Raw genomic sequence first — 24,518 nt, 5'->3', positions numbered from 1 at the left:
GTGAGCTCGCTCTCGCTCTGCTTTACGCACTATCTCAAACATGTCAGAGCATAACTTTGGTATGAATTTCCGCACACATGCATTTCATATTCATGCATGACTACGGTGAAGATCCGTGATAGAATTGGTCTTCAGCAAACCATGCTTGTTGAAAGAGGTCACAATATCATCATATCCCAATTGCGTAATTAGATGCTGATGATGTTGATCACTGGATTTTCTGGTCCGGATTGAACTGTTAATAGACCGCCTTCATTAAACTGGAATGTTGCTGAGTGCAACGTTAGGCAACAAAACCAAGCGACCAACATCTGTGAAACCACGACAATGACGACAGGGTCAGCTGTGATCTGACCCCGTGATCCTAGGTTTCTGCCATGCCTAAGGAATGCAACAGACACACATCAGGAATATACAATCACGCTCTATGAACAACTATGAGAAAATCTCATTGTAAAGCAGACATTATATTCTCTTTAATCACTGGTTTATGTATGAGATATATGATATTAAATGCATGTCACTGTAATGTACATATATCTTTGCAATTTGCATCATCTTGACCATTTAGAATAACCTCACATGTTATATGAAAAGCAATACTGATGTATGAACTGCATTTCACATGTTGATGTCTGTTAATCGATTGAATGTACATATACATAATCACGTTCCGGTACCAGTTTGGCAGACAGCACCATCACTGTCTTTATTTATTGTAATGTTCTTCGCATCATCGTTCTGTACCAGCAGCCGTCGTCATCGGCATCATCATCATCATCATCATCATCATCGCTATAACTGAATCATAAGTACATTGTAATTCGTAGTTAACGATTGATTCTAATCCTGATCGGAGCAAATCATTTGGCAGCACGTATCGGCAATAGGCTCTATTAATCCGAAAATACATGTGGCTATAACTGCAACTAGGGCATCCACGATTGTCCAAGCAGTTAAGGAATAATCTGTAATCATGATATGGTTAAAAGACACCTTTCAGGCACCTAATCATACGTTACAAATTTCACGTTCTTTCCAGATGTAGAGCCTAGCCATGTTGACATCGATCTTCTTCCCTGTGACTTAACACAAGGAGTTCAGAAGTGGTCTTCACTTCAAGCCTTCCCTTACTTATTGTGTTTGGAATTCTATAATGAAAACCAGCAAAATTAAACAGGTGAGGGAGCCATAGATCAGGAGAAAGGCTCTGTCCAGGACACGGGCCATGAACTCCCATTCTTCACACATTGCCCTGTCACTCTTCCTGTCTCCCAGGCTGGCAACCATATCGTTCAGGCTCGCGTTGATCCGACTGAAGTGTTTTAGAAGAAGGTTTGTTTCCGGTGCGTGGGGTGTGTCCGCGTCAACGCTGTCAACGGTGCTGATGTTGTTCAATGGTTTCAGAACGGTTTTCCGCCGTTCGAATCGAAGACCCTGCACTACCTAGAGTAACAGGCACATGAATATGTAGGAGTGAGTGAGAGAATTCAGTTCAATGTCCCTTTACACAGTACTTGTATAATTTGACATTTTCATGCTATGATGGAAGCTCTGTGTGCACCTCTGATAACATTTCAGCATGGTGACTGAGTGAATTTGGATTCACATCGCTTTAAGCAATATTCCAGCATGGCGGGCGAAAACAGAAATAGGCTATTCTACCACCCGCAACTGTAATAGATGGTCACTTCAAATAAAGTATCATCAGCCAAACAACGCCGAATTGTGTGTGTGTGAGGCTTTAACGATATATGACTGCGGACTGATTTTTTAAAGAAAAAGACGTAAAGATATGAAGCAGAAATATTTTAGATTCCTAACATCTCTTTTGCATCGGTGCCTATACAATACTCATTTTGTTTGGGCTGTCAAAATCGGTGAGGGTCATTTGAGGCGACCTTCTGTGCATGTGTACAAAAAAAATTTACACAAACTGGTGGAAAAAGATTTGTGTAGAAAAGTTCAAATCCACAACCATCGTCATAGTGACAGCTGCAAATCAACGGACATTAACAAGGCGACTGTGGGATTCGAACCCATCTTCAACCAGTTCTGGTTCAACTAGTTGTATAGGACAAAACCCTGAGCATTACACCGCCTAGTGTCACGTATTAACCCTCTCTCACAAGATCTCCCATTCACAAAACGATGTTTTACAAAGCGAAAATAGAGGATGAAACATAATACTATTAAACACCTGATCATTTCAAATTCATCTGACGGCATATGATAACACAGGATTAGATTACAAGGAAACATGGGATTTAACTACAAATAATGGCGTGACAAAGAAATCACTGAATTAACTGTATTAATTTCATGCCAACTTGTAAGCGAAACTTAGTCATGATAACATAAACCCATATTTCTCATTCGTGCAATATAAGATTGAATATGGAATGAAACAGAGGTTTGAACTCACTTCATTAGTGGGATTCTTCTGCAGCACCTTTTGCGGAAACCTTACACACAGTAACCGACCCAATCCGTCGATGACGATGGTTTTGCCGATCTGTGGTACTGGCCAACCCTGCGAACCCTTGAAATGGATGTTCAAAACAATGACTGTCATGAGACATGACAATCCCACCAGGACCATGGTCGAAGCGAAGTATACACCTGTGGAGCAACCAGATAGCATGCATTGCATCATATATCATATCAATACACATGCAAATATGAAACGAGATTACCAGTACTGTCTATACACACAAATTCATTAATAACATATTGACAGGATAAAAATATGTTGGGAAAAGTCGCTTTGATGGAATCCGCTAAATTATGTATTCGATCAAGTTTCTAGCAAACAACTAACGGTGAGTTATTTGTATTGTGAATTAAGGTAAGAAACGTCGAAACATGTATACTATTGTGCTGAACGAAAATGTATTAGACCTGTTCTCTGGTTTTAGATATATATTTTGTATCACCAGTTCTGTTATATATCGTACATAATGTCCATGCAAATTGTATTGGATCTCAATGTGAAGTGAGAAATAATTGATACACCAAGATTGTCATGACAAAAGTACAAGTTTGGACACGAACGCGCATAAAGAAACAATATTTATATGAGTAAATGTGTATTATATATATATGAATCTTAGTCGTCCCGTGACTAAAGTTCTACATATTATCAATCGCTGATGTGACCCGTGAAGGTCCGGGGTAGAATAGGCCTTCAGCAACCCATGCTTGCCATAAAAGGAGACTATGCTTGTCGTAAGAGGCGACTAAAGGGATCGGGTGGTTAGGCTAGCTGACTTGGTTGACACATTTCATCGATTCAAGATTGCGCAGATCGATATTCATGTTGTTGATCACTGGATTGTCTGGCCCAGGCACAGTTATTTACAGACCGCCGCCACATAGATGGAATATTGCTGAGTGCGGCGTAAAACTCAGCTAACTCACTCACTTACTCCATTTCTGATATGCTGTACTGTCGAATTCATGTACATATATATTCTTATCCCTCATGTATCTTTTCTGTCCACAAAGAATCACAGTATACAAATGCCCCCAATGCAGGATATAGAACTGTGATGTTTTCAAGACAAACCATCTGCTAAATAATATTGTCTGTGCTGTTAGCTGTCAGTGTCAATCAGGTGATTCAGGAAATACCGGAATATCGACAATATATCGAGGACTCATATAAACGCTTCATTGAAATAATTATCATATCCGAATCAAAGGGGCTTTTTCTATACAAGGAAACGAACCCTTCCTCTTCCCAGTAATCCTGCACTGGACGTTGGGCAGTCGGGATTATTATTCAGTGATACAATAAATGTGATCCGTTGACATTATGTATTGGACAGGACATTGCATGTGAATCAGAGGTCTGATTGCTTTCCATTTAATTTCCTATTGTCAAGACAAGATGAACATATGATATTTTATGCTCTGCTAATGTATTGCATATGTAGTAAACTAATCTGTAAATTATGCAAATATCTCAATGCTTGTACCTGTTGTGCGTGTCCTTTAACCGTGTTACATTCAACACAAGCTTTTATCTGGCATAAATCACGAAATTCTTCCACAATAGCATGGAACTCATGTTTTAATCACGCATTTAATATCATATATCTCGTTCAAACAATCTTTGGGGTGAAATTTGCATAGATATTAATAAAACAATGTTAGTCCGAAAGATTTGTTTTTCACCCAGAAGGAGTGAATATATTTCAGCAATAAGGTAGCTCTTGTTACTTCTGAGGTCAGCTTCAATGATTCATGGTCACCGATCCTGATTAATTCTAATGCCCCTTCCAAATAATGTTTGAATCTGCTCAAATATGAATAGGTCTTACGTTCAGTATATCACTATGTTCAAGCACAGCATAACTGACGTTGGCACCATGTCAGTCACCAAAGCACAGAGAGATTAAAGATTCGCGATATTCAGCGGAATGGGCAATGACTTGCATTACCTTCCAGTCACCCGAGTACCTCTTGTGCCATTCATGCATGTGACAGGGAAAAAACGTATCATGTAAACTTGTTGGTCAGGATTGCTGAGTATTATATGAATTAATACACGTATCATATAAGTACTGTCCTGAACATTAACGGTATACATTTTATGTCATGCTTTAATAGAATACGTATGTGTTTTGTTGAAAATATTATATAAGAAACGTATAAACATTCAAAATAAATCCATTTGTTTCCATCTCATACCTTATGAATATGTATAATGAAGAACTCGCGTAGTTTAAACGGAATATGGAATTATGGGCAGACATGTACATTCTCCGAACAGATGGGGGTATCGCAATGAGTCTAACCAAAGTTAATTTGCCTTTTCACCTCATATTCCATTAAGGTTATAAGCCAACACAATTATACGGTTAACCGATATTTCTATTCAACAAGTTCCTTTCTATACAAAGCAGGTTCCTGCAGGAGTGGCTGTTTGACCTGGCTTATTGTATGTCACACTGATCCGAGGACATAGATCGTGGATACATAGACTAGACCATCTACAAAACAAAAAGCATCATCTGCTAATTGAGAAAATAAATGTTCTGTATTCCGTATCATTACACTTTTTATGTTGCCACGAGAGTTTTGGTTTGTAATTTGTATTATCATTGGTTAAGGGATATCTACCACTGGGTCACAATGCTGTTGAATAATTTTGAATTAGAGTTTTGTTTGTAGATTGGGTCATTTTTCATATCACATATGGCCAATTGCAGTTACTGTAGTATTTTTAGCGGTAGGCCTTCTTGATAGCGCTCCAGTTACTTGCCCTTGGCAGTCTATCGTTTACTTCCTGTTCGGGGATGCTAAGTGAATTGCGATATAAAATGTTCCCGACAATGTGGCAGTATATATAAAGGCTGGTTGTTGTGTTGAGGGACACACACGGAAACACTGGAATTGTGTGCCTCTCCCTGTCAACGTGTGTTTGTCAGCAACTCTATATTTAAGACTCACACTCCGTGTCTGACTGCTCACAGTGGAAACTACCTGCAGTTAGTACATCTGCTCTCACAGTAAAATGCCAAGATTCTGGTGAGTTGATATTTGAGTGAGTGAGTCAACTGCATTGTGCTAGAAATCTGTTTTTTTATTTATTGTAACTTGCTCGTTCTTTGCTCAAAATAATTTATTATTCAATATTTCAGACGTGTCTGTGTTATATTTGGCTGAAATGGGATTTACTATTACCTTTATTCACAGCAATTTATTAACTGTAACAATATGTTCATCATTTCTGATGAGCGTAGCAAATATTTCGGCAGGACCTGGCTTAATGTTTGTCACACTGACCCGACTGCATAGACCGTGGATGTATACAATTTGCTTCGTGGGACACAACATAACATTGACAATTTCATCCCTCCAAAAGATATATGTTTGACCTAGTATATACCATATGTGTGTCAGTATTGCCGCAGAGTATAACTAGGCAATTTGCATAACAAAATAATACCGCCATTATGCCATACGTAACAGCATTGGTGCAAAATGAATCGGTATTGAGACTGATAGTGTTATCTAAAGTAATTCATTTTCATTTGACAAAACTGTTCACTTGTTTGATCATTGCCTACAGCCGATCATGAGTATGTGGATAAAACGAAAGTATCCTGGGGACATACTCTATCAAGATTCTAAAAACTCACTGATAAAAGGTAACGTCTCCGAATTGGGTGGCATCATCTCCAAGACAATGAGCTGAAACACAGCCAGCGATAACAGAACTGTGACCTCCAAGTTCACCTTTTCACCTGCATCTGGTGGCAGCATGAATCCCAGGATGGCTACCATCGAGATGAGAACACAGGGGAAAAAGAGATTCAAAATAAAGAACAGAGGTTTCCGTCTCAGCTTCAGATGGAACACCAACGAAGGGTAAGGAATTCCTTCAAAATATGAAACATTACGTTCGACGTTCATGCTGACCACGTTCCATTCCACGTGACCTTCATACGACGTTAAGTCGGCATCGTCCCTGACATTTGTGAAGTTGACGTCGAGAGCACTGTGCGCCCACATCCCAAACTTGAGAGGGCATGATTGTTTGTCAAAAGGGAAGTAGGTTGTGTCGATGGTGCAAAGACTTGTGAGAACTATTGGTATCTGATGACGAGTATCCCCCTCGCTCGTCACGCTGACACGATATTCCTTGGCGGCCTTCATTCCTTCGTCTGCGCTACTTTAAACAGGATTGTTAAATAAATAGTAGCTGTTACTTCACGCAGCACAAAAATGTATTTTATCCAACTTATGAAAAATTTGATTTAACACAATGACGAATCAATAACACGAATTATACTGACCCGCAATAAAAACGCAACTGAGAATTCAAATTCTACTTTCTCAGCATGAGTTTGGATTTGATTAAGGAAACATGTTGTTTTGATTTCTTGAATTGCGTCTCTTTTGCTGGTCAGTATATGACAGATGTTATACTTAAACTTTCATCACTGAAAGATTGAAATATGGTTTCAGTGGTATATTTGGCTTCAGATTTAGCAGCTTTGTTAACTTTCTCTTAAATGATACTGTAACAAAATCACATACTTGTCATATAAAGTGATGTCAGGAATCCACATGAACGATGTCGGAAGAACAAGGTTATCAACACCTGTGGCAGTTTTGTTCCATGTCAAGCGACAGTCGTTCCAAAACTGTAATACAAAATATGCAAATATGGAAAACAATGATAATTATTTTTGTCCGGCACACTGGGAGGTCTTACTGAGGTCTAATTGTGATCTTTGAGGATGGAATATAAATAAATCCATTTCACCTGGTAGAGTTGAGTTCTTTATCAAGTCGCATAACTTGGGCATGTAAGCAAGGGCCTGATTTTGGGTCTGAATCAGGTTTAAAACAAAATATTTTTCTAGGTGTTTGAATCATACCAACGGTTATCAGCTGCAATAAAGCTTTCCTTGCAAACCAACAGGCTTTAAAGCCACCTTACTCAGTCACTATTACGTTTTAGTGTGACCGTTACTGACAATTAACAATTAACTTATAACGTGTACTCTGAGGGTTGGTTACATGTAATTGTACACCATTTTGTTAAATCAAAGGTTCAAAGCACAATGAACATCACTAATTGAAACAACTGATTTGACTGTCGCCACTTGAAATACTTTTCTTGGGAGAAATTCTTTCAGAATGCACAATGATTTCCGTATGCATAACAGTAGATGCAATGTCACATATCGGGCATCACACACTCGATCGACTGCGAGAGTATGTAGAATACCATTATTGAGTATAAACTCTCTGTACTTTCACGAAGACACATGTGTGGTTTCGAATGGTTTGGATATAGCTTTGCTTTTCATGGGTATGTAACAACTCCAAGTCCTTTATAATTAACAGTTGTGAATGGGGTTTGTGCAATATTAATACAGAATACAAAATATATCATTATGAACTGCATATTAATAATGAAGTATTCTCATTCAATATGCATGGAAATCCTTGGTGTTTGTTTGGTAGAGCTGCGATCTCAGTAATGACCCACTGTGCCGTGGACGTAATTTAAAACCGCTTTGGCACAGGCAGATTCAGTGTGTGTGTATGTGTGTGTGTGTGTGCGTGCATGCGTGCGTGCGCACACGGGTTTATTAAATGACTATTGAAACCCTCGTGAAAAAGAGGTAAAGTGAACTGTGCACACCACCACCGCCCCACTTTCTCAATAACCTGCATCCGCCCCTGTATTGGTCAGCCATCACAGTAGCTAAGTGCTCAGGTTCCAGAAATGTTCAATATTTTTCGTCTACGGCTTCTGACGGGATCTGTTCCACATATTTTGCTTACATGTCATAAATACTATGAGAGGTGCGTAAAAGCAGATCTGACTCACCGACTTAAACCGACATGTGAATAAAATTAATTTGAAACTCTTACAGAAAAACAATGCAATAACGAGCTATCGTTTACCCTGAATGTACAGTGAAGCTCTTAAACATAGGTTAGAATGTCCTTCCTTTACTGTGGGTGGCGTACTTGACTTTGACATTCTTGGAAATGATTATCCATTTTTCCACACTTTAATTCACTGAGAGAGCAGTTCGGAACGCACACACCCACAGCCACACATACACCCACAGATATATATGTATATTGACCTGTGAACGAAGAGGCTTACAGATACATGTCCGGTCCTTGCCTCCGTGCTACATAGTAAACATAATTATCAGTTGAACAACTGAACAAATATTATAATTGATGTTTAGCAACAGATGTGAGTGTCATTTGAAATACATAATTTGTCTCCAACATCAGGGTTAGTACTGCCGCAATTGATATGTTTCAGTTATCGATTTCGCACATTCTGAATATGGTTCATACTTCAGAGTCCACTTACGTACCGCACGCAGCCACACGTTTGTTTGTAGGAACTGTTTAGGTTCATTCTGAAAAGAGGAAATTATACACTGTAGAACACGAATTCTAATGTTCCTACACTGAAAATAACGATAATGGATATGTAAAATAAATATAACTCGACACTGCGTGGTTATCACTTGCGTATATAAACGTGTGTCTTTTATGCCCATCAAATAACACTGCCTACGGGGAAGCATTGGTAGCTGTATCATGCACCAGAATGAACGGCTGGAATATCATTAGAATAGTTACCTTTGCACCTTGAAAGTAGGCCATTACTGTGCCAAACATAATTCTACTGAGCGTATGATAAACTGAATTTTTGCATTATAACTATAATTACATTACCAGCTCAATGATTTGTCTTAGTGCCAAGTCCATGGTGACATTAACTGACGTGGCACCAGGACATCGAGGCCTCACTTCCTTCCGGTAACCTTTGGCTAGTATTGTTGTTATGATGGTATCAGAAACGAACTCATTACACATCAAGTCTGAAAAAGACAGATCCGCGTCAGATAAAAATGCTGAATAGAGATTCTGCAAGTAATGTACTTCTTTCATGAGAATACTGGTGAGAAATTTGCATAGAATTAGATTAGTGTCAGCGTTGTATCAATGTAATGTATCACCAGCACGATCCTACAGCTTACCTTGTATTGCGATGAGGCAGAGTATAGATACCAATTCGATCTTCCACATCCGAAAATACATTTCTGGTTATATCATTTCCCACAGCATGGGAATGTATCCGTGAACTATTTATGAAATATCGCCAATTCTGTTCCATGGACCGGAACTTCTAACCCCCATAACATAATGGTCTACTGGGTGATGCTGTTTCTATGAATGCAAACGATCGTCAGCTGACCATGACATGAAACAAGTGTTCTACTCTAGGCACTGTAGCATCCACTTCTTGTGGGGACCCATCTGGAAGAAATGGAAATCGAACATAATGTAAATCTACCCATGCTTGTAAGAGTGTCTTGAGGATGGATCAGTTATTGTCGCGTGCATATTCAACTCAACGCAGGCAAGGCAACGCAGTGATCAAAATCAGAAGTATCGTTGTACACAATAGGATACGATGACATATCGTCAACCAAGTTGCGTCAACCGAGCCTGACTATTCGATCCTGTTAGTTACACATAATCATAGGTCATTGAAGACCAATTCTAACCCATATTTTCAAGGAGAATGAATGGAGCGCTAGTGCAGAACTGCTTGACATCAACATTTAAATCTTGACTTGATTCAGTGTAAGAAACCTTTTCCACACGGCTGTATGACAGGCGGGATGAGAACAGCCTGACAGTATGTTTGGAGCGGCGGTATCTTTGGTTTCTGTGTTATATTGGTTAGGTACAACACAACACACACTTTCTTGGTAGATTTCAAACTACCGCCTCCCTATGGGTTCCTCATTGTCTCCACTCACCACAGAAATATTCATGACCATCTTTAAAGATGACACCTAAATGTCGTCCCCCTTCCAGCCCCTATACTTATACAGAAATGTTGATGACACCTTCCGCATCCTATGCACGACCACGAGACCACGACCCCGAAGCACTACTGGGCCACCTCAGCCTACAACACTACAGAATGAAACCACCCTCAGTTAGCCTTTCCTCGGTGTCCAACAGTCAAGACAACATTCACACTGCCGTCTACCACAAACTAACCCACACGGACCAGTACAGACATTACCTGTGAAATCACCACCCTCAGATCAAACAAGCAAGGGAAAGGTCCATTCTTAACCATAGAGGATGTGTGTACGAAATAACATGCAGTTGTGGAGACAAATCCATAGAGGAGCCATCATGCCCCCATAGCCACCAGGATTAAAGAAAACTAGGACCTTTGTAGAGAAATCTGACCTTCCGGGGAATTTCATAAAAAGAAATTCCGACCACCATATTTCCTGGCAACAAACCAAGATTCTGCACACCAATATCTACCACTGGTAAAAGAGGAAACTTCAAGAAAGCATCGAGATCCGGAGATCCGAGATCTTTGTACATTGATCCTATCTAATTACCTTCCATTATGGTGTTATCTTTGTCCATAAACACACCTTATCCCCGCTTTTGACTTTGTCATTACTACACTCTGTTTTCTTTGTACAACAATCCATTATCTTTGGCTTCGTAATCATGTTGTTATCTTTGTCCATTCTGGTATTATATTTTTATCTTTGTAGATTTTCTCGTTCCTCTCTACACACCCCACCCCTGCTCTATCTATCTATCTATCTATCTATCTATCTATCTATCTATCTATCTATCTATCTATCTATCTATCTATCTATCTATCTATCTATCTATCTATCTATCTATCTATCTATCTATCTATCTATCTATCTCATGGTGGACTTTTCCAGGACAGTTGAGACGGCAGTGACAAAAGTAATGTGATGCTCTGACTTACCATATGTGTCCGGTGTTTTAAGGTGCACACTTGACTTCTCTTTGCGTGTTTGTGGCTGTTGCCACCGGTTTGTCAGTATACTCTTAACTGTTAAACCTAGCGTCAAACATTTATAAACATTTGTCCACATCATGGAGATGTGGTATTATTATGGGATAGTTTTTGCACATACATGCATAATTATGCTTACCAACTTGTGGTACATTCCAACACGACTGTGTCATTGAGGAGTAATGAAGTTGAATAACTTATTGATATACTTCTACATACCACAACAAACTGTTCAGAAATACGATTGGTTGATTGATCAACGAATTTGTTCCACTCAACAGTTGCATATTTTAGAATAGGTTGCTGTAGTAATATAGACTGTAGCTTGTCAAACATGTCGACTCTTTGTGCCATTTCATACACCGACTGTTTCTGTTTACCTGCCTCTTCCAAATGCAACAGTGTTGATATATACTACTTAGTAGCACTGCAAGAACAGGTATGGCACACTGTTTCAGAATAAAATGTAATTTTACTGGTAGGCATGCAAGTATCGACCTTGCTCGTACTGTTTTGAACATAGATCGTTAAGTCAAATACGTTACTGAAACCATCTATGAACCATTCAAGATCTAACAACATTTGAGGCAGAATAGTTTGCCGTTCTTTGCAGTTTACGTACAAAAGGTATGTTCGATTGTACCTCTGTCACACAGAACCTATAGGCACAATTCTATGTATGAAGCAGTTACACCGGTGTCGTTTACTGTAAGTTCAGGTCGGTAAATTATGGAACAGGAAATGAGACTATTTTTGAGTGATAAGACAACGGTATGCCTGAAATCTATTCTAAAATTTCTTGGCAGCATGACTGGTTTTGGAAAAGCAAACGGCGTGCTGTGTAAACACCTGGTACATCGCTATTTGATTTTGTTTTGGAAACGAATGATAGCGTATATTTATTAAGTACTTCACAAAGTGTATGTGCATTTGAATGTCAGTTCATTCAAGTTCTACCTTGAGTGAAAAGCCCATAGGCGTATTTACAAAGGCTTTACATAGCTTTAGCATGTATTATCCACTTTAGGGTATCAATTAATTTCTTCATGATGAATAAACAACCTTACTCGGTCTTGTTTACAAAGTTCTATGCGGGACAGGTACACATGTATGAATGGAATATTTTAACATTGACATTAATTAAAGGCCTTAGCCTTGATTGGCCTTTATGAGAAGACGATAACCCTTTTGATAATCTTTTGATAATCTGATCATGACCAAGGCCTGACACAACAACTATTACTAATGCATTTCAACCAGGTGAACTGTATAAACAAACGCACCCTTCATGTATATATATATATATCCTAATGTTGTGCATCACTTGCTCCACAGCGGTTTCAACACTTTCCTATAAAAATAGTTAAACTTTCATCTGTATATCACATGTACACCAGCCTCTATATGCCGCCCAAAGATAGTACATACGCGTGTCTTTGGTTGTCATAGGGTAAACAAACATGACATGAAGTTCATCTCTCAGTGAACGAAAATGTTTTCAGTAGATATATAAATATCATCTTCGGTTGATTACTAAATCCATATGTAATCCAATCTTAATGTAAAACGTATGAAGTGATGAATGTCATTAAAGGTTAAAAATATCGGTGGCACGCATATGAAACGTGCCAGTCTGTGACAGCCAAATATAGGCAAAGCCATGTCTAAACAGTATTGGGTGGGTACATGATGCCGAAGTATTCATACCAAAATTATCAAGACGTACAGGCTTCTGTAGGCAAACACTAGTCAGATACATTCATTATTTTACACCAATATTTCAAACAACGAGAGTAAGAAGCATTATACAGTGGGCATCTTCTCGCGTTCACCATAAATCATAGTACTTAGTGTTGATAACACTACAAAGGGACCAAAGGACCACAACTGCTAAACAGAGCAATCACATGTAGGTACCAGTCATCTGGACACGCTTAGTGTTTATCGACGTGGAATAGATAAATTACAATACTCGGATCACATAATCAGCAAACAGTAACATCTAACGTTCTGTTTGATCAGGCAGATGCCATGCTTAGCAGTTGCAGAATATCAAAGCAAACTTGTTTATACAAAACAAGAACACTACTGAACTTAAAACTCAATAGAAACAAGGTAAACGCCAGTATATTTACTTACAAGACAGTATCGAACATCTCCCATATGTGATTCCAACAAAACCTTGTCAACATCATTAGGACCTTTACTTTCATGATCGTCATTCCAGACTGAGATATCACTGTCAATCGTTATTTGAAAATGGAATATAAGTCATTGTAGAGAACGTATAATTCCGAAATAGTGTCCACAGCGTCTAAAGTGGGGTTAACATGACTACTGGAATAAAACTCCGCTAGTAAACACCAGGGGTAATATTCAGAATCTAATCGGCCACCTACGTTAAATATTTCTACAAAGTTATACAGACCAACAGATGCAAGGAAATAAGCAACAACATTAGAGTAATATCCCTTACATGTGTAAACTCACACCTGTACCATTCAATAACAGACGGCATAAATCAATTAAAGATCTTCTGATTATATGTATCGAAATCTCACACGCTGTTCAACAGATGCAGTGTTTTCAAATATATATACATCATCATTATGGAAAACAACACTCTGCACACAGTGGATTGTTTCCATTACCCGTTCCAGCATTCAGATCCCCACAAAGTATCACAAGAGGTGAAGTGAAATCAGACCAATGGTGCGATGTGAGTCTCAAGGTTTTCAGTGAGGAAGCATGAGGGGGACCTATGTAAAATCTAGGAAATACATACACAGCAGCTTTAGGAAATTTTAGACATGCCAATTTGTCAGTTGTGTGCTAAGTTGAAAGCACTGATTCACAATTTCTTATCTCACATAGACACACATACAACCAGCACATCATCCCGATGATGATATTTTTAGTCGGGGGAAAAGTACACTTTGTATCCAGGTGTCCAGTTTATGTTGACAAAATGAGTTGCTATTGCCACCATCAAATATACCGTATAAAGTTACTTGAGGTAGGCAATACATTCAAAGTCATATAGACCATCTGTTGATACCGGGGTGTGAGCTATTTCCGCCTTGTGTCAAAAGATTCTGTGCCTGGCTGTGTTGCCATTAGGAATGTAACCGCGACGACGTCTATTAGTTATCGCTTGTCGGTTGTTTCTCTCAGGTCTCCCTGTGTCACACGGATGTCGATCATTACTTGACTTGGTCAACAACTTACCATTAAAGAAGCCGATTAGACCTTATCCTCCAAATCCTTCGGTTGTTCACTTTGTCTGATCAAATTACTGCAGACACCATTTCCATCACTTGTAAGAGCTGCTTACTTTTATATATTGTCCTCGGGAATATATAGTTAAGTGAGAGAGTAAGTTGAGTTGTATGCCGCACTTGGCAATATTCCAGCTATACGGTCTGTAAATAATCGAGGCTGGACCAGACAATGCAGTGATCAACAGCATGTATAACTGATCAATTATTAGGTCGACATGCACGAATACATACCTAGTCGTATATATCATCCACAAACACATCTTTTAGTGTCCACCTACCGTATGTAATGCAATATTGCTACTCGTAACCACGATGCGAGATTCTATGCATCAGTTACTATCACTCATTGGATAATGTGCTGTTTTCCTCAACTTAGCCCATTTCGAATTTGCCTAATGTCAAATGTTTACAGAACAATGTATAATAATACGAACAGATGGATTAGCAGTCAAATATACTGCCTTTTCTGAAATTGCTCATTCATTATGGACAAACCTGTTATTTTGAATGCTCAGGATATCACACTGATACACTAACATGATAACCCGATACCGGGATATAATCCAATGATGTTACGTGTCGTTAGATTTGATTGATGGTTTTGATTTCCGCAAAATGTGTCGAGTAGGCATCTCTCAGCAGGTGACAGGGTAGTTATACAGATCTGTGTACATTATTTAAAGGCTGATCATAAGCACAGAGCACACTAGCATATCACTGGAGATGAACGAGTTTGAAAAGAATGGTTACAAATGGTTGCGGTGAATTAAATATGACGTCGCTTACAGATTTAATGGGCTACTGGGTTTGATCAATATTAGATGAAAGGTACGCCCGCTGTCATTAATTACTTTCAAGGGGTTTAACAATGGAAATATGTTAACGACAATGATTGACCGCAGGATCAAATGTCCAGAACAATTAACTAGATGACACAAATTTGACTGTAAGTCAGTTTTCTTCATTAAAGTGGATGTTTTGGTTTTACGGGTGAATTGATTTAATATTAAACGCGTATTCCCGCCGGGGATTTCCCATATGCCTGGTAGCCATTCTTGACCACCTGGAGCCTAGTCTGTCCATGAATGTGCAATTTACTTGTGTACATATTTGAGTAATTAATTGTAAAATTGATGTATTTCTGTAATAGCGTCCGTGTGTTGGTGGCACGAATATGAATACATGGCACTGGCGCCGTTAGTAACATATAACGGGTTTCCCTTAAGCGAAGTGTATTTGCTCGATGAGGTAATGTCTGCTGAAAAGGTAATGTGTCATTTTCTTCTGATAAAAGAAGTTCATGACCAAAGTATATCATCCACTTTATCCACTTTATGCCTGTGTAACACAATTTCTTGTTTCCATAAAAATTATATTTTTTCACTATAATAAATGTGGACAGCTCGAGGTTGCCATATTCATCTCAAATTTGTACATACCCACGTACATATAATATATTCTATATATTTTCACATTATACAGCAAAAAATAAATTTGTAGCTTTGTGCCCAATGGACTTATGTTCTTTGGGGAATTCCTAATTTTTGTTTTTTCCTCAGATGGAAAGAGTATATTTGTGAAATATATTTCTAGATGTAACCAGCGTGATGTAATACTTTAAATGGCACACAAGAACAGGAACTGTTCCTTTCTGCGCAGGTGAAACAACTGCTGTAGTTTTACTACAGTTAACTCATCACACATCATCATTAACTTTGGAAATAGTACAAATTAATGAATATCAATCAGTGTATCAGACAATTCTTCAAAGTGGTGAACTCTCAGAACGTAGAGTATGCGTGCTGTAAATATCGCAAATTGGTTAAAACACCATCTTGTCTTTAGTCTTGATACTATATTCGAGCTCCAATGAATATTTGTTTTCATCCAGTAAGCAACTGACTGTGTTTGATCACAAATCAGGTGCACATATTCACATGGCCTCGTGAACAAAGGCGAGCATGTAAATGTGTATTTTGTGATGCTGTTTGCGTTTTCCCACATTTTACCAAAGACTGCACCAAAGGAAATATCCTTATATTGTAATACTCGTATATTCCGCTACAGCGTTATACGAGCGTAATGTGTGGACATCAGATGTTGGCGAAGCATCTAAAATCCCCCATCGTATGGACATTCGTTAAATGTAAATTACAATCCAGCAACAAAGAGTATTTCAGTTATTCGGCTGAAATGTCCTTTGGGCCAATATTCAAACAGAAACAAATTCTTGTCAGAGGCGTTGACTCATTTGTGAAGACGGTTTACCTGTTCACTACGAATCACAGTACGTCGCCAATGAACAGCACCGCAAATAGTTCTGAGAGCGTCAAGATTTAGTTGTTTGATTATTAGTGCATGTTGTTGGGTACAATTGTCGAAAATAGGTAAAGTAAATTGTTTGTACATTGTTTGTAAAGTTTTACGTGAGAAACAGCATTTAAAACTTCTAAGACAGTTTACCTTGAGCGCAAACAGTTAACAGTTGGTCAGTCCAGCAACAATCGTGCTGCAAGGTAAGTGCCAAATGTTATAGCTATTGCCGTCAATGTTTATAGTACCCTTCGTTGTTAAATGTCGTTTTGGCCTGGGCTGAAAATTGAATAGAATCTGTTTTATAAGGATTAAACGTAACTTACCGTTTGTCAGCCCGTCAGAAATTTTACGTAGATCATTATTAAGACAGGGAGCAGTTTCATCAAGATTATCTATTATAACATGAAGTGATGTGTCATCTGCGAAGAGACGGATGTTGCTGTTAATTCCGTCAATAATAATATAATGTCGTTAATATATAGACTATAAGTAATAGTGGTCCTAAGACAAGGCCTTGGAGAAAGCCGGTTAAGATTGATCTTTGATGAGACTTATAACCCATTTCAATAACTCGCTGAACCCTACTGTCTAGCCAACTCACAAACCATTTCAAAAAGCTACCCCGATACCATAACATCTTACCTCATGTATAATACCTTTATGTTAGACCTTGTCAAGCGCTTTACTTGTGTCAGAAAATACAGCCCTAATTTCCTAAACACTATCTAATGCACAGGTGCCTTAGTTGATGTGCCGTTGAATCACCTGGCATAAAAGTTTGTAAGTATTCTATTATATCTAAAATGAATATATACATGTTTAAAATCCACTTTACGAATGTTTTTGCTTCGCAGGTTAGTTAGCGCAACAGGTCGATAGTTAGAATATTCATTTATACTGCCTTTTGTGTATGGGAACAACCGTTGTCTCCTTCCAGATATCAGGAAATGCTTTAGTCTTCAATGATTAATTGAAAACTTTAGATAAAGGAACTGCTAATTGTCTTGCATTCATTTTCAGAAATTTATTACCAATACCATCTGGACCTGTTGCTTTAGTGGTATCAACAGAGGAGAGAATGTCATGAGGACTAAGTGTTAATTTCACATAATGGATTATCTACTTCTGAAGGAATTTCAGGAATATCTCTGTTAGGAGCAGTTATTCCTGTCTGATCTGCATCATTCTCAATGTTTGCTGTATCAGCACAATCAGCATGTACTTCATCGTTATGGAATATATACGGAAAACTGTTAATAGTGGCGGTGTGTTTACTCTTCATACGATTCTTAACTGATGTTTTTGTACCATGTTCATTGTTTATTTGTTCATCAATTTTATTCATGTACTTCTTCTTTACACTTCTTACCACTGATATATCTTTATGTCTACTGGATCAAAAACGTGCGCAATCAGATGTTGAACTACGCAATTCTATGATTGTGATTGCATTTTCGAATCAATTCACGTACTTCGCTATACATCCAAGGGGCATCTCGTGGCCTTAACGTAACGACCTTCTTATGGAGTATATTTATCGCATAATTCAAGAAATGCACCAGGGAAGTCGCTTGCGACACGGTTAATATTTTTAGAGACCAAGATAGCATGGCAAAAAAGAGTATGTAAAGCATTTTCATTTCGTAAAAATCAGCAAGAGTATAATTATATATTTTTCTCTTGTAATTAATCGATTTTGCAATCGAATCTTTGATAGTGACATATATAGGACACTGTTCACTACACACAGGAAACTTTCACTTTGCATAAATGTCTTCTGCATGCAAATGCATCCTTGCTGTATCTTACTACCATATAAACAGCGGCTCGTTATAGAATTATATAGAAAACTCGATTATGATCGCCCATGAATTTGTATGAATCAATACAAATTGTCTGTGAGTGAATGGAAATGTAATGTGCTGGTCCTGTCAGGTGTTTTGGGGAGGCAGGAATGTTGGCCCATATCGGGAGGACGTTATGACCACTGGACACAATGAAATGAGCAGTTATGCTATTAAGAGGCGCACGCATCAGATTTAATAGTTAATGCAATGGGAATTGGACACCACCGGAGATTATACACCTCTCCAGTAAAAGCTACGTGCTCGAGTTCTAGTTCTGACAATACCGTAGCACTTGATGACCATGCGTCATAGATAAATAGCTGAATTATTTACGTAGACGACAGTGCTTAAACAACACAGTAACAAAAGGTTATAGAGTAGGCTGTATCTGTTTAGAATGAACCTTAAAGTAACGTTTTCTGAAGAGTGACAGCAAAGGGCTTCTGATTTTGGGGAAACAAATGCAATTCAGTGTTCAGATATCGAAAAATTGGTAAAACTATTCTTTGACCTTTACTTTGGACGCTTCAAACATACATTTCAGCCACAGCGGTTATTGATTCAATGTTTGGATGTATAAGCAAACTATACTGTATAAACACTACTTGTACATTACTGGCTTCCATGCCTTTCCTTTGTCCAACTCTCTGGCCTCATCAGCTCACTGCCTGGCGGGTTGTGTTATTTTGTTGGTTTTTACCCCGTCTTCATGTTCCATTTATGCTTTGCAACGGTACAAGAATCGATACCGAAAAGTCGCACTAACGAATGAAAGAAGTTGTTATCCATAAAGTTTGTTCTATCTTGTATCATTGTTATTAATGTTGAGACCGGATTTGCAGACAGATCTCAGCTTGAACTGAAACAGTATACTCCTGTGGATGCGTTACCTCAGGGCATTTCGAATACGATTCTTTGATGAATTTATTGAGTTTGAAATACTGATATTCCCTTAAGACGGGAAGCATTTGTAATTTGAAAACTGTAAAATGTTTTCGAGCTTTAGAAAGTTGCAACAGTCAGGCACCTAATAGCCAGCACACAAAGTCAGCCGCCTAGCCCGCACAGCCACCGCGACTTTCACAGAATGAAAGTCGGACAATTGGTAGTCTAGACTTTGTCTACTTTGTGTACCCCTCTAATAAGTGTGAATTGGCACGGCTCCCACGGCCGAAAGCTATGATTACACGATGCCATTTTAGAAAGTGGTCTAATGCAACATATGTCATATTTGGAATTTCACTTTCTCAGTAAAGTAGACAATTATCAGAGGGGTACGCAGTCTAGACTACCAATTGTCCGACTTTCATGCTGTGGAAGTCGCGGTGGCTGAGCGGGCTAGGCGGCTGACTTTGTGTGCTGGCGATTAGGTGCCTGACTCTGAGGGTGCGGGTTCGATTCCCGGATGGGACTCAACCCAAAAAGTACTAGAATTTGTACTTTACTGAGAAAGTGAAATCCCAAATATGACATATGTTGCATATGTTTGACCACTTTCTAAAATGGCATCATGTAGCTTTAGAAAGTTGTATATAATCATTTCGAGCAAACAGATGAACAGTATTTATACGCTCATATTAGCGTACCAAAACACGCTGTGTTTTTGATACAATCAAGGCTGCTTTCACCAGAGATTTCTTATGAATGTGGAAATTGTTTTTTGTTATGTTTCCAGCATTTGAAATATTGGATTCGTCTAATGTGTTTTTAGATATGCCGGTACTCATGTAACGTCATTAACCTATAACACTTTGCGGTCTTGCGAAACAAAATGCCATTACGCAAGCCGACACCTGCGCTGATACCGCTACCTATTACCTCATTAACCTTATAACGTTATGGATATGGTCAAGCCAAACATTGTCATGGAAGCAGGCACGTTACCAATATGTCATCAGGCAAATTACACCACTTTACTGCGTTGCCATTTCAGCGTGAGTTACAAGACCAAAGCTCCAAATAAACTCTGAACCATTGGGCATTGATTGCATGTTATGATTAACTGTTAATTTGTAAGGCTATCAGTGTCTTTCCACTGTCAAATCGGTTTCGCCAACCAAACCCTGGGCGTTAAGGAATAATTAAATCCCTGCTGTTAAGGTTTTTACTTCTGTATACATGTTAAAGTGCATCAGAACGACAAGAAATTGAAACATTCTTTATTTAAAATACGCGAAATGGTTGAACATTTCTGTATATTAGCCACTGCCGAAAGGAATCTTTGCTCAACGACGCCTTAATTCTTGCACTTAGATAGATGTATGTTAGCATTATGCTTATATTTGTATAGCGTCAATATTCAGCGTCTGCTCAAAGGCGTTTTGTTTTCCCCTAGAATATTGGATGCCAATCTCAAGCTGCAGATATCAATTTCTTTCTCAGTATTTCTGTAAACACCGTACTAAAAATTGGTATATCTAATGAAATGTGACTATTCACCACTTAATTCTAAAATTGACATATTCATCAAAACTGGACTTTGCTCAATGTTGCTGTACGTTCCCTTTGTCACATTATGTGATTTTTTAGAATAAAATTTCACTTCCGTTCTGTTATGCATATCGTATTATCAGTTTCAACTCAATGGGGACCATACAGAATTCGCAGCGAGGTAGTGTGGATTTTCCGATGAACATATTAACATTCACCGTAGCGTTGTAATAACATCAACTGCCAATTGTCTATAACCAGTCAACCTTAAAGATATACCCGAGTAAACCGAACGGCTTGTTTTTTCACTCATCCAGAGACTATAATCACTGAAATACAAGCTCCCTGGGAAATCATACGGCCGTTTACTATGTATACCTTCCTGTGACATTGGGAATTAACTCCCAGCCGAACAATCCCTGCTTTATTCCCATAAATCCCAGGAAAGCAACAAGCTCGAAAAGATTATCAGCTGAGTAATTAATGTAGAGACATTGATGTGGCTGACTTGTGGTAAACAGTTTTGTTAAGCACGACAACTTTTTGTGTGTAATGCTCTACGATTGCACAAACATTCTTCAATAATTTCATTTATTTATCAATAATATTTGATTATAAAGAATGAAATGAGAAACATGCTAGTCTGTGGCGACAGGCCTTATTGTATTAAACATGTAACACTCCTGTAGACAGATGTATGCGTACCTAGTTCATTGATACAAGTGTTTGAATAAATCGATTTCTGGGAAATGAGGAATATGTTTTCAAATCACCCAGCATTATGACCAGAAAGTCGGCCATATAGAATAATAGCTGGTAAAAGGTAAAAAAGAATAAAACACACCCCATCAGCTTTGATGAGCTTCGCATTCAATAAATCCCAATCTTCTGACGACATAAATTCTGCCTCTGACATCCTCAGTAAACAGCGTTTTTGCACACAATAACAATTGTACTGCCGCTATATCAGTCTATTATATTGATAACACATCTAAATTTACATACGAAATACTAAAATGAAATGAACAAATATAATAATTCTTGACATAAAATACTGCAGGACCGGTTTCCACCCTTACCTTAATCTCTGAGAGCGCTTCTTCATGACTGTGTTTACTCCTTCCTATGACATCACACAACTCTACAACATTCAGGTACACAGAGCCGAGGGCAAACACGTCGGCCGTAGCGTATATCGAGCATTGATTGGGTCCGATGTTGCAGCAGTTGAGCACCGTAACTGTGTGTGGGACGGCTGGACTTGTCCTCGATAACTCTGTGACGACGACATGTGTAAACGTCTCCTTGACGTTGAAAGCATCAATTAACGGTCTATGGCTGATAAGGTCTCCAGGGGTTGGAGTTGCTTCGTGTTTGGACATTTCAGAGACGATGTTGTTCATGACTAATCTTGTTGTACAATGGTTATTTGTTTTCAGTTTGATGAGTTTCGTTCAGCTGCAACGGTGTTGTTGTTATTATATTGATATATTGTTGTCATTACATTAGGAAATATGTTTTGTCAATAGTAATACAGCATTGAAGTCTCTAGATCAGGCATTCAGTGTATAATTTTATTGAACAGAATTATAAATAACGAGTTACGTGCAATATTTGCGTGTGGTTGAAGGGTTTGAGTCCTTTGCAAACTGTACCGAATAGACTGAAGGAAATTGATTTTCGTTTCACACCACTTTCAGCAATGTTCCCACATGCGGAAGATGACTTTGAACGCGCGAACCTGACCGACAGTCCAATGACTGATGTTATGAGCAAAGTCTCACACTCTCACGATGACACTTTATAGACCAATCAACTGAAACTGACCGCCCGATTCGTTTAGCTGCACCATACCACATGGCACCCTTAGTATCCCCTCGATGGCATCATTACCCTGTATATACGGACCTTGTTAACGCCGAAACCTGGACCACCTGGGCGAAAACTTGTATATGATTAAAGCCATACGCGTCATATCTGTTTCTCTTGTCAGTCCAAAATGGCAAAACATACATATACTGGAGTAGATAACTGTACCAATCGTTCACTGCCGGAAACAAGCACCAAAACTGGCACACATACTAATGCTCTTTTGATAAAACCCGTTAGCCACCTAACATTTTAAGATGGTGGTCAGTTTTCAAGATGGCCTCTACTGAATATCAAGAAATAGTGCATTTCGCAATAGAATCACAGAGGCATGTCCTCGTTGAACGATCTTGGAGTCAAATCATACAATTTTGACTAAGTATGTAGAATCCAAATTTTGAACCTTTGACACACTCACTGGCTTCCTTCTACCTTATGCCAAGGTACGACGGGTCGGGTTGGGTCGTTGAGACACTTGGACACTGAGAGACTTGCAGAGGAAGGTGTAGGGTAGTATCTCAACAGTTCGGATGTCCACGCACAACCAGGCCGCACTGGCGGCACTGCTGCTGTGAAACGCAGCATGAGGGTTAAGTATTAGCTGAATAATTAGTTTAGTATAGCTAAGTGATTAGTTTAGTGTCCGAAATGTTACATAACTAGATCCGCATCAGTTAGTCTGTGTAGAGTATACGTAGTTTAAAGGTCACATGCAACTTAAAACACAACTTTGCAGATTATGGTGCCTTTCGGTATGCACGTACCAAAACAAATAATAAAAAAATGCCAATTCAACTTATAAAGTTGGAAAAAACGCGATGAGAAAAAGCCCGCGAAATCGAAGTTCAAACGTTTCACTATTAAAGTGGTTTCAACAGCTGTACTGCGCTCATAACGCATGCGCAGTGAACAGGTTCGCGGAGCTTGAAACAGTATGCATACCCGGAGTATGAGGTCGTGAGCAGTAGTCTAATCTTGGTTGTGTACACAACCAAGTAAATAATCCTCTCGTTGCATAAAAAGAAAAACGTGTTGATTGTGTTAGGCAGTCTCTGTCACAGAGAAAGCTCAATGTCTGGTTTGTTGACTCCTATATGTCTACCTGACTGTTTGCTAACGACAACGTGCAGTACAGCTTCAATCGTTGACCACATGCAATTTGAATACCCATCAGACTATACGATAAAAACAAAATAAATTGAGTTATGACTCGTGCACCCGAGTCCCGTCTCTGCCACATTATGTAATTAGACAGGTGTGATACTTGTACGCATGACACGTTTTATGTCTGTGGGTTGCAAATAAACTACATCCATTTTTTCTCGGAGGACTGGATCTGACGGAAACTGGTGCAAGTTTGGTGCAGTGTCAAGTCCTGCTTTGTACTTGGACGAATGACAGTTT

The 24,518-nt window shown here is 38.8% G+C and overlaps 1 protein-coding gene across 1 annotated transcript; it reads right to left on the bottom strand.

The window, feature by feature from the left end:
• Positions 1–451: 451 nt before the first annotated feature.
• On the bottom strand, positions 452–22,668 carry LOC137277601 (neuronal acetylcholine receptor subunit alpha-10-like). Its single transcript, XM_067809407.1, has 8 exons — positions 22,325–22,668; positions 9,537–9,816; positions 9,232–9,377; positions 8,865–8,909; positions 7,051–7,157; positions 6,150–6,682; positions 2,426–2,622; positions 452–1,446 (listed from the first exon to the last, which is right to left on the bottom strand). The coding sequence occupies exons 2-8, from the start codon at positions 9,595–9,597 to the stop codon at positions 1,135–1,137; spliced, it is 1,401 nt and encodes a 466-aa protein (XP_067665508.1). The 5' UTR covers positions 9,598–9,816; positions 22,325–22,668; the 3' UTR covers positions 452–1,134.
• Between the last annotated feature and the right edge of the window lie 1,850 nt (positions 22,669–24,518).

This window comes from Haliotis asinina, chromosome 3, assembly GCF_037392515.1.
Source record: "Haliotis asinina isolate JCU_RB_2024 chromosome 3, JCU_Hal_asi_v2, whole genome shotgun sequence".
Lineage (NCBI taxonomy): Eukaryota > Metazoa > Mollusca > Gastropoda > Lepetellida > Haliotidae > Haliotis > Haliotis asinina.
The sequence above is the reverse complement of the archived record's forward strand: the minus strand, read 5'-3'. Positions and strand labels throughout refer to the sequence as shown.

What these genes read in the sequence shown, in the direction of transcription:
- LOC137277601 (XM_067809407.1), bottom strand. Translation starts at nt 9,597, where the DNA reads ATGTATTTTCGGATGTGGAAGATCGAATTGGTATCTATACTCTGCCTC. An exon ending in CTGCCTCATCGCAATACAAG is followed by an intron (nt 9,378 to 9,536) that starts GTAAGCTGTAGG and finishes TGTCTTTTTCAG; the next exon opens with ACTTGATGTGTAATGAGTTC. An exon ending in CAAACGTGTGGCTGCGTGCG is followed by an intron (nt 7,158 to 8,864) that starts GTACGTAAGTGG and finishes TTTGTATTACAG; the next exon opens with TTTTGGAACGACTGTCGCTT.